Raw genomic sequence first — 10,676 nt, forward strand, 5'->3', positions numbered from 1 at the left:
GCCACATAAGAAAATAATTGTGCCCATAAAATTTTGTTCTTGCAGCCATGCGAGACAGAACATTTCTTGTGTAGTGTGTATTGCCCTTTCTTTTAGTTCTTCTCCAAAACTACCAGTAGCACGCACAATGTGCTTGTTTAAATATGGTGGAACAGCCACAACATGCCCATTTACTACACACACAATTAATTTTTACCAACACAAATCAACATTCCAATTTGGAATCTTTAAAGATCGGCCCTATATCACTTTGTGCCTTGAGAAAGATCCAGAAACCAGAATCCCCTTAAGGAGCTGGGGAGAGTCATCTGTCAGAGTGAGGTTGCACTTATTATCCAGAATCTGCACTCCAATTTTTTTCTTTTTTTTTTTTTTTTTTTTATGTCCTATGACCTTTGCCAAAGGTTTGACTGTTACTACCATGGCAGAAGTCAAAGCATCAACTCCATCTTGATGCTCTTCAAAAGGCTGGTCAGATGACAGGCATCAAATAACCCACCAAACCATTTGATTGTACCTTAAATCTCATTGTCAGTCGTTGCTCCTGTCCAGCTAAATGCCCAAAAGTCAGCTTAAGCCAACCACTACTGCCACTATGTTGCTGGGTAGTTCAAATGTGTCATAAAGTTACTTCCACTCCTCTTGCTGCTTCTCCTTTCAGAAAGCATACAGAAGCAACCAATATATATATTTTATTTAAGAGACTAGATATAAGTATGAGTAAGAAAACTCCTTTAGATTTCCAACTCTTCTCTCCGACTGATATCGACTGAAAAATTGTACTTTATCTTTAAAGATTATATAAAAAGATATTTAGAACCAAAATTAACAGAAGTCCTGGGTATATTCTGCTTAGAAAGTGAATGCTATAAAACAGTTGCAAAGATTATGAGTTATAGTCGTAACTTTTCATGTTTTTTCAAGAACGAGCAGAAAAATATATCCATCAGAGCGGCTTTAATGGGAATCTTTTACCATACAGTACAGTTTATGTTATTCTAGAGAAATGGACACATTGATATCAGAAGCGTGAATATAGATTTTAAAATGTAATATAGGTTAATCCAGCTCTAATCTTCCTTTTTTTAATTTTCTTTTATGTCATTTTTTATTGGCAAACTTTTTTGCTTAGTTTTCAAAGAAATTAGGAGAATAAATGCTTAAACAGGCTTTCTGGAAAAGAGATTTTCTTTTTTTCAATTTTACAAACATAAAATAAAGATTTGTAACAGGTGCAGAAGCTCAGTTATAAATGTTGCAACAATTGATGTTTTTACTTATGTGACTGAAAAACAAGTAAAAAACTTGAAAGGGGTCTGAACGCTCTCTGTAGCCAATGTGGTGGAGTTCCTTGAAATAGCATACAGTCAATGTGTTTGTTCTTTCTGGCTGCATGCAACAGATAGTGTTTGTCTTACCTGAAACACTGTAACAGTCGCCCAAAGCAGGGAATCAAAGTTTTTCCTGTCTGCCAAAGTTTCTCCACTTTCTTGACGCAGACCAAACTTGCAGCCAAACAGATGCATCCCCAAAATGCTGCAAAACACAGACAAGGATAAGTTAATGTGTAAAGGTATGTTTTTGTTTTTTTAGAACATAGTCCTGATATAGGGCTACAGTTTACGTATGTTTATTTCTCAAAAGGAAAGCAGTGACAAAGCTATTGCTGTCCTTAATTCTCTGTACTCCATACATCTATTTTCCACCTAAAGCATCCTTTGCTTCTATGTGTAGCTTTCTTTCTTTCCTGTTTGATGAAACTGAGAAAGCTATTGTCTCCAATAACTTTTTGCACTTTTTTATAAAAACAAATTGTTTACCAGAAGATATGCATCTTACTGCAAACACTAAATTACCTAAGATTCCCTTAGAAGTACAATCTGTTCTGTATGTTTTTGTAGGTGGCTTTACTATTGCGTCTCCAATCGAGTTTGTTGTCTAGCTGAACATTGAGGTATTGATTCTGCTCCACCACCTCCTCTTCTTCTCCCATGGTGTTAATACAGTTCAACTTTTCCATTTTTTTCTCAAATCTACAATCATCTTCCTTATTTTGTTGGACTCAACCTTTTGTCCATCTCTGATACACCCAACAAATGGAGAGACATCTGACCATTTTCTGCAGGGGATATGACTCTGTCTTGTACTGGATGTTAGAGGTGTAAAAGGAATGATGAGAGTACTGTCCCCTGTGGAGTACCTGCTTATGATTTCCTGGTTAGACATTTGACCGTTCAGTCTCACAAACAGTGGTCTGTTTGTCAGCTGGTCTTTTTATCCAGATGATTGTTAATGCCTTCCAATGAGTATTCTGGAGTTTCTGAGAGCACACCAGGCTGAATTGTGTTAAATGCATCGCAGAATTCAGAGAACATGATCCTCACAGTGATGTCTGCCTGGTTTAAATAAAGGGGGTTTGTTGAAATTGGAGTATGATGGAATATTCAACTCCAACTTCACAGCAAAAAGCAAACAGCAGTGTGTCCTGCTTGCTGTTTGTTCTGGTAGACCATAAGAGCTTCTGCAGCTTCCTATGACCATCTTCTTACCGTTCAACTACATGGAGGCTGCCTCGTAGAATGGGACTTTTACTCTGAGCAGAGAAAAACAAGATTGGGATACGATTTCGCAAGAGTAGATCTTACCTTAGAGAGCTTTGAGTCCCTCACATTTGAATAAAACAGGTCAATTTGTCTCCTCCCTTGTACAGCATTTGACAGATTGGAAGCATAGCAGATATAGACGCATAATTGAAGTCACCAGTTATTGCCTCAAATGCTTTAGGCTCTTATGTCTGTAGATTAGCAGCACTGAAGCTGATGAAATAACATGTAGAGTCAGCAACAGTAAGACTCTCAGTGTAAATAATAGTACCAACTTACTACCAACAGTGAATAGCTACGCTGCAAGGAGGAAATTTCACAGTAGCAAGTTCTGGATCCAACCCTATGTTGTTCACAAGCAGTGCAAACCCACCTTCCTTGAGTTTTTCCAGCCTTTTTTTAAACCCCTGTCTCCTTGTATGACCAGGAAGCCAAGCAGGGAGACTTTGGAGTCTGGGATATGATGCATAATATTGCATTCCTGGTATGCTTGGCCCTTAATATGGCTTGGGGTTCTTCTAACTTGCTGCTTAAAATTTCACATTGCCCATAATGATTGATGGAACAGATGGCTTGTAATTTGCTCCTCCTCTCTCTTCTCGTTGGTACTGCTCTCCTTTTCCAGTGCCTCCTTTTTAACTAAGCTGGGATTTAAGGAAGTAGTTTAAGTGTTTTAGGCTTTAGAGATCTTAATGATTAGCTCCCTGGAGTAAAAAACAACTTGCTATGGTTGCAATGTTTATGCATCGTAGCAAATGTCCAAAAATCAAACAACATTGGCAACAATTCTTTAAGCTGTACAGCATCTATCACCATGGAGGAAAAATCATCAGAGAAAAAAGATACTTTGATCCACAAAGAGAAGAATCTCACTGGAAAAAATCGTATTTTTTTCTTAAAATAAGTGCATTTGTTCTTGAATTGAGAAGGTAAGTGGTGGTGGGAGTGGCCGCCTAGTGGTTAGCGCATAGAGCTTGGAATCCTGAAGTTCTGAGTTGGAGCCCCACTTCCACGGACTGGGTCCCTGACCAGGCCCTGCATAATGGCAGCCCACTGATCCCCAATGGGATAGGTTAAATGCATAGAGTTAATTTCATTGCCTTGTACTTGTGACAGTATAATGACAATAAAATATGGGGGGGACACTTTGCCAATGGAACAAGATAATTTACATTTGAAATGAGAAAAAACAACTGCATCGCTTATTTCAAGTGCATATTATCTAATGATCTCATTTTAAGAGTAATAATAATCATTCCATAGGGAAACTCATCTTATTTACCTACTGAAATAAGGGTTAATACACATATGTTATCATCACATATGTTAAAATAAATTGAACAGAATTGTAACTGTGAGTAAAATTTTGCATAGTTAAAACCAAGTGAGCTTTTCAATACCTGAATATGAAAATGAAGAGCATTAACAGCATGCAGAATGTGGCCACATTGTCCATGGTCTTCATGAGCACCACTAGCTGTCTTCTCAGAGCAGGTAGGAAGCGCACCAGCTTCAAAACTCTCAGCAAGCGAAACGTACGGAGCACTGACAGGCCTCCCTCAGCCTCACCCACAATCTCCCACACACTGCAATACATAATTTACACAGAGATTAATATCTACCAGTGGCAAATTCACATTCAAAACGTCTCCTAATATGGAGGATAGAAGTTAATTATTTTCTATGCCACATATGGTGACTGAAAAACTGAATTTATGGTCCACCAGTTACTAAAAGAAGTGAGAGAAGTGTGAAAGTAAACATGGGAAGGCTTCAAACACATATTCATAATTCAGCTTCTAGTGCTACATAACAGAGTGAACACAGGCCCTCTGGACATCATATGCAGCCATTTGGCTGAGGCACCCAAGTCAGCATCACTGTTAAAGCATCTGAGAAGCTGTGCAGTAACGATCAAAGGGATTTCCCAGTAAAAAAGGAGAGGAATAAATAACAGGAATTTTTATTTAACTGAAAACATACGCACCTGATAATGACAATGATGCTGTCAAAGCCGTTGTAAGGGTTCTTGATATAGCCAAAGAGCCCAAGAGCCAGCATCTTCAGCAGCATCTCTAAACTGAAGAGGCTGGTGAACACCATGTTACTTATCTCCAAAACATCTGTAAGCTCCTGGGGCTAAAGGGAGGGAAATAAAGAGAGAGAAAGAAATAACAAAAGAAGAGAAACAGGCCATTATTTCACAGCAAAGGTGTTCTTAAGGTTGCCATTGTTAGTTTGTATGGCTCAGTGTGTGCCAGTATTTAACAAATGTTTTCAGAAAAGTGCAGATATTTTATGCATTTCTATCACTTTGACTTAGAAATTAGACAGACTTTTCAGAAGTGGGTGCTGTACAAAAAAGAACAAACAAGGGAAGTGAAGTTTAATCCTTTTATCAAGTGAAGATAATTTTGTTTGGTGAGGTTTATTCTGACTGCACACAAAGTTCTTAGCATGGTACATTTAGACCATATTGTATGACTTGAACAGTGAGGCTTTCTGGGAAAATAAGTGACATAAAATAGAAGGAAACCATTAGGAATTGCTTTTTTTCTTATTTATTCGTCAATAGAGGTAAATGTGTCATAACAAATCAACATAGCTTTTTAAAATAAGTGATTCCTCCTGAACTTTGTTATATATAAACCACAACCTTCCCTTCATTTTAAATATATTCCATGTGCTAAGACCACACAAAGAACGGGAATGAAAAATGTTTTTATTTTATTCTTTCTAAAATATTTTTTTTTAAAAAGGTTACTTATTTTCTACTTTGGCTATTTGCCAAAGTTGATAAAAACTAATCTGAACAACATGACTGAACTGTTTCTTAAATTTAAGATTGGATTCAAATTTTACCCCCAGATTTGTGACACAGTCCCTGAGAAAAACTGACAGTTAACTAAGAGCTATGTTTGGCAAAGGACAGCAATTCAGTCCAAATAACAGAACTTTTGAGTTGCTCTTGCATAGACTAAGGAAGTTAAGTGACAGCCATGCTTTAATGTCATTGAAGCAATGCTGAAGTTACTGGATTGTGTTACTTTTTGCAAACGGGGAATATATCTGTTAGTCATATTCATAACAGTGAAATTAAATTCCATGATTCCCGAAAAAAAGAGCCAAAGGGTGCAAAAAACATATTTTGCAAAGCACAATATAATTGAAAGATCCAACAAATACATTTTAGGATGAGATTTGTGACTCTAAAGTGAATTTCATTCCAGAAAAAACATGTAAATAGAAAATGTTGTTACCAGTTTAAGAAATACAAGAAACCCAACCGTTTGATAAACTGGTACCCAAAGGAGTATCAAGAGTAAAGGTTGAGCACACCTCAATGTCTGCTAGAAAAATCTAAGGAAAGGACTTCCATCCTATGCAAATTCAATCCGTTAGAAGTGCAAATGATGCAAGAGAAGATTGGAGAGCAATTTTACTCTTTTAACTTTCAGTACCAGACAAAAAATGTCAAACAAGTTTTACACCCAAAGGTTTGTTAAAAGAAAACTAAAGGATACTTATTGTTTTATTTTTATTTTATATACTCTAATAATCACAGAGTGAAATTACTTCTCTGCATTTAACCCATCCCCTTGGGGCGCAGTGGGCTGCCATTGTGCAGCGCCCGGGGAGCAATGTGGGGTTAAGGGTCTTGCTCAGGGACCCAGAGTGGCAGTCTGTGGGAGTGGGGGATAGAACTCACAACCTCAGAATTTAAAGCCCTATGCCCTAACCACCGCCACTCCCCTGGTAACAATTAAATCATTATGCTTTAGTAGTCCCTCTTGCAATTTAATCATCAACAACCCCTCTCAACTCTACCATGGATTGTAACTTACTTGTTTAGCATGCATTAAAATAAAAATAGCTTTTACTGAAGTAAAACAATTTCAAACTTGTTAAAATAACCTTTTAGTAATCCATTTTTAATTTAATTTAAATTACACATTGTGTGTCACATCTATTGGCACCACAATTTATTTTTTTTTTTTTACCTTCACTGTAGTTTGCTTTATTCGTAACCCATTGGTCATCATTTATCTATGGCATTAATTTTACAAAACAAAATGAAAAAATCCCTAAAAAATGAATCCAAGAAATAACACTAAACGTGGGTTAAAAGATAACATTTTCAGTAAGGATTTGGCAGGTTTTTGGATGGTTACAACCCACAAACTTCTGCTGTTCAACTTAAGAAAGCTTTGTCCATACAAACGTGGCACCATTTAGGTGGAAATACTACTAGGTCATAATAGCAACAACTGTCTCCAGTGTGAATGTGGTTACTCGCACACATTTGATGTGACTGGAGTTCTAATATAGATAAAAACATTTTTTATGTAAATATTTTCCTGTATCAATGTTCTGAAAGATAAATCAGGACAAACTAATTAATGCAAGGGGAGGAAAATCTTTATAAAAACATACACTTTTTTGTTGATCTTTTTGTCCATTTATAAAATAATCCCCTTGGTTTATGAGGCCCTAAACAAAGAAGAAGAAAACATTTCCAATCACACAGAACAGGCATCTGTGTTTTTGGATATTTTATAAACAGGACCTGCTGCTGCTCTGACAGTAAAAATACATGAATAGAATGTATCACAGGCAAGGGTGTAGTGAACACAGCCTTTATGAATTATTTCTCACAGTTTATGCAAACCAACAATGCAGTGTTAACATGCAGCTGGGTTTCTGAGCATGCTCAGTTACATCCGATACACTGGCACTTGCATGATCATATAAAAATTTAGATGGGAGGCTTTGAAATGATCATTTAAAAGTTTTTTTTAGTAATTCTGTGCATTGAGTTGTGTACACACATAGCTTTGATGGTCTGGACTTTAAGTAGCCTGTAATCATAGGAATGAGATATAACAAGCCAGTTCTTATCCGTAAATATTCGTCATGCAGGAAGTTATGGCCGTCAAGGTGTGTCATTTTACTTATGAAGCAGGTCAAATTAAATCTTTCCTCGTTTCCAAAACCTGCTGCTGTCATTCAGCCAATCATGTCTGCCCCCCTCCACCTGATTACTTCTTTCACCCCCACCCGCTCCAGCGACTTGCCTCTATTACCGCACAGCTTAGTGTCTCTTTCCTTTCCCAGGGTCACGCTTTAATTAACACTTGAGGTCTTATAAGTATCCCCATTTTCTCATATGTGCCAACACACACTCACAAACAGCCATGCCCGCACACTACTGTTGTGATCCCATATGCTGGGTGCTGTAAGTGTTGATTGGAGGGTGAGTTTGTTGATTCTCTCATACACGACAATTAGCACGTCAATCACACCGGAGTCACATTCGGTCTGAAGGACATGTGCACCAAGCAGTGCTTGTCAACACAAACATGCTAGCAATCTAAACAGCTCACCTGCTCGTGGTACTCTATACCCATCGACAGAGTGTTAATGAGGATGGCAATCATGATTCCTCTGCTGAAGTATCTGCTGCCGACGATAAGTTCCAGCTTGTTTTTGAGTCTGAGCCAACAGCAGTGCCAGAGTCTTTTTTTTGGCTCAGATTGCTGTGGATCACCATGACAGACGCTGTCGCTGTGACACGGGCTGTCGCTGTTGCATGGGATTCCATGGTGCTGGTCCTCTAGCTGCTCATTTGGATGTTCGCTGAGTTGGTTGTAGTAGACACAGTATGGACATACCAATGAATCTCCAGGGGCTTCACCTGGCAGAGGTAAAGAGGGACGCCCAGCAGACCCACCTGTGAACATATTAGGATGAAAGGGATACATGCGTTAAAAAATACAGGAAAGTGTACAAGTCATTCCCTCCTAAGATGGGGGAAACCACAGTCCCAGTATGTCACGGTACTTTAATTTAGATGCAAAAAATATGGAATTTTAAAAAAAGGTCAGAATTTGGTTATAAGAGGATATATGAGACATTGAAAACCTCAAGAAGGATTGATAAATTCGAATGAACAACCGATAAGCCAAGCAAAGAGAGCATCTTCAACTTATTATGGCAGAAATAAATATACAAATATTATATAAGTATAATACAAATAGCATATAGATCATAATAGAATATTATATATATATATATATATATCAATGATTTGGCTGGTTGGTTGGCAACAGCCATTATGTTTGTTTGTATCTGGAAGTCCGACAGGACTTCTCTTAGCTCCATCATTCTCCACCACCTTGGGAGGTGGTTCCCATTTTGACCACGGGGTCTGCAGTTTCTATACTGTACAGATGTTTCTGTACACTATACCAGCCACTTGGTTATGGTTCCGAGTATTCCTTTCCTGACAGTATCTTACACCCTGCTGTGAGATGCTGGATTGTTTCTGGGGCCTCTTTGCATTGCCTCCACCTGGCATCTTGCCAGGTATGGTAGATGTGGACCTCTATTACTCTGGCGCTCAAGGTCTGCTCATGTGCTGCCATGATCAGAACCTCTATGCTCTCCTTTAACCCCTCAACCTGTGTAGCCATTGGTAGGATTTGGTCATATCAATCATCCTGTCGATGCAAGCACAAAATATCCACACACACAAAGGACAAGATCCACATACGCACAGAACGATTCACGCTAGCACACCAGATCCACACATGCACAGAATGAGATCACAAAAAGTATTTCTGGTCCATAAACAATTATAATTATAAGAGTAGTCTTCAAAATTCATTGCATTTGTGTGTGGATTTTTGAGACTCCCCTGACATGCCGTGATACACAAATGCATTTTTTTAAACAGGGAATGGTCCATACTTTTGTAACCATGTCCAGATTAGTACCTTGCCACAATTCTGTCTCTGAGCTCCTTGGGCAGTTCCTTTGACCTCATGATTCTCATTTGTTCTGACATGCACTGGAGCTGTAAGGTCTATAGACAGGTGTGTGTCTTTCCTGATCAAGTCCAATCAGTTTAATTACCGGTAAACACAGCTGGGCCCCTGCAAAGTAAAGCCATCCCAAAGAGGGTCAGAATAAATGGGCGGGAATAATTAAATATAAGGGTCACAGCAAAGGGTCTAAATACTCAGGTATTTGAGTAAAGAATTACATTTTTTGTTTTGAATAAATTTTCAGTATATTCAAGATGTTTTGTTTTATCAGTCAGAAGAGGGTGCTGAGTGTATAATAACAAGAAATATAAACTTTTTTTTCTTGTATATGGCTACAATAAAACCAATAGTATTAAATCTAAAGGCATGGCAGTATCAGTATATAGAATATAACATTGCATTTTTTTTAAGTTGCTTTTGCTCACATAAACTTGTCTTTATAATGACTGAACTTCTGAAATAGCTGCTCTCCTGGTATGTTTCTATTCAAGGTTAGTTTATCAATACACCTAGATAGATAATTTTCACAGTGATTCAAAACATCCAAACATTCATAAAAACAGCTCATCACAAGCAGAACCTATTTAAATTAAGGTAATAGTACTCAAACTGCTTCAGTACATTTAAATCAAATCAAAGCAGGATAGAGAAGAGGAGAAAAAGAAATAACATTTTTAAAAAGTCGATGGGCAAAAACCATAAAACTAAAATTAACTAGATATAATCATATTAATTAAAATTAACGAAATGCATTAAGTGTACTAGTATGATTTCACCTGTACCTGTAAAAGATTGTTGGGGCACACCAGCTTACAACTTCTTTCATAAAGCCAGATAGTATGGAACATTTTGACTGGGGTGTTAATTTAGGCTAAGTCTTGCAAAAACACACTAATTTCCATATTATATTTCAGATTTCACAACATATCTCTGTTTTCATGCTGTTAAAGCACATAGAAATAAAAAACTTTGTTAACTACAAAATAGACAGAAATAGAAATTTAAAGCTGCAGCTTTCCTCTGCTTTTTGCTTCTTCTTCCATCCATAAACAAAGACAAATTTAGTAGCCGAAAATAAGATACTTCAGTGTAGCTTTAAGCCTTTTTGGCTTTTGGCAATATATTTACATAGAAAGCAGGGGCGTCTCTAGGTTTAAGAGACAAGGGTGGCTCAGCCCCTAGAAGATATTTTTTCAGTGCAGCTGCTTAGGCGTTGTCTTAGACAACGGTGCGACTTTGTGTTGAA

At 37.6% G+C, this 10,676-nt stretch overlaps 1 protein-coding gene across 1 annotated transcript in view; it reads right to left on the reverse strand.

Moving 5' to 3' along the window:
- cacna1h (calcium channel, voltage-dependent, T type, alpha 1H subunit) overlaps positions 1 to 10,676 on the reverse strand; it is a 114,237-nt gene that overhangs the window by 51,255 nt on the left and 52,306 nt on the right. Inside the window, exons 10-13 of the mRNA XM_015377340.1 lie at positions 7,988 to 8,334; positions 4,591 to 4,742; positions 4,004 to 4,189; positions 1,419 to 1,536 (exon numbers count right to left, since the gene is read on the reverse strand). Of these exons, the coding sequence (XP_015232826.1) occupies positions 1,419 to 1,536; positions 4,004 to 4,189; positions 4,591 to 4,742; positions 7,988 to 8,334 (803 nt within the window). The remainder of the gene's footprint in view (positions 1 to 1,418; positions 1,537 to 4,003; positions 4,190 to 4,590; positions 4,743 to 7,987; positions 8,335 to 10,676) is intronic.

The sequence above is a fragment of the Cyprinodon variegatus genome, unplaced genomic scaffold (genome assembly GCF_000732505.1).
Source record: "Cyprinodon variegatus isolate N-32 unplaced genomic scaffold, C_variegatus-1.0 Scaffold152, whole genome shotgun sequence".
NCBI lineage: Eukaryota > Metazoa > Chordata > Actinopteri > Cyprinodontiformes > Cyprinodontidae > Cyprinodon > Cyprinodon variegatus.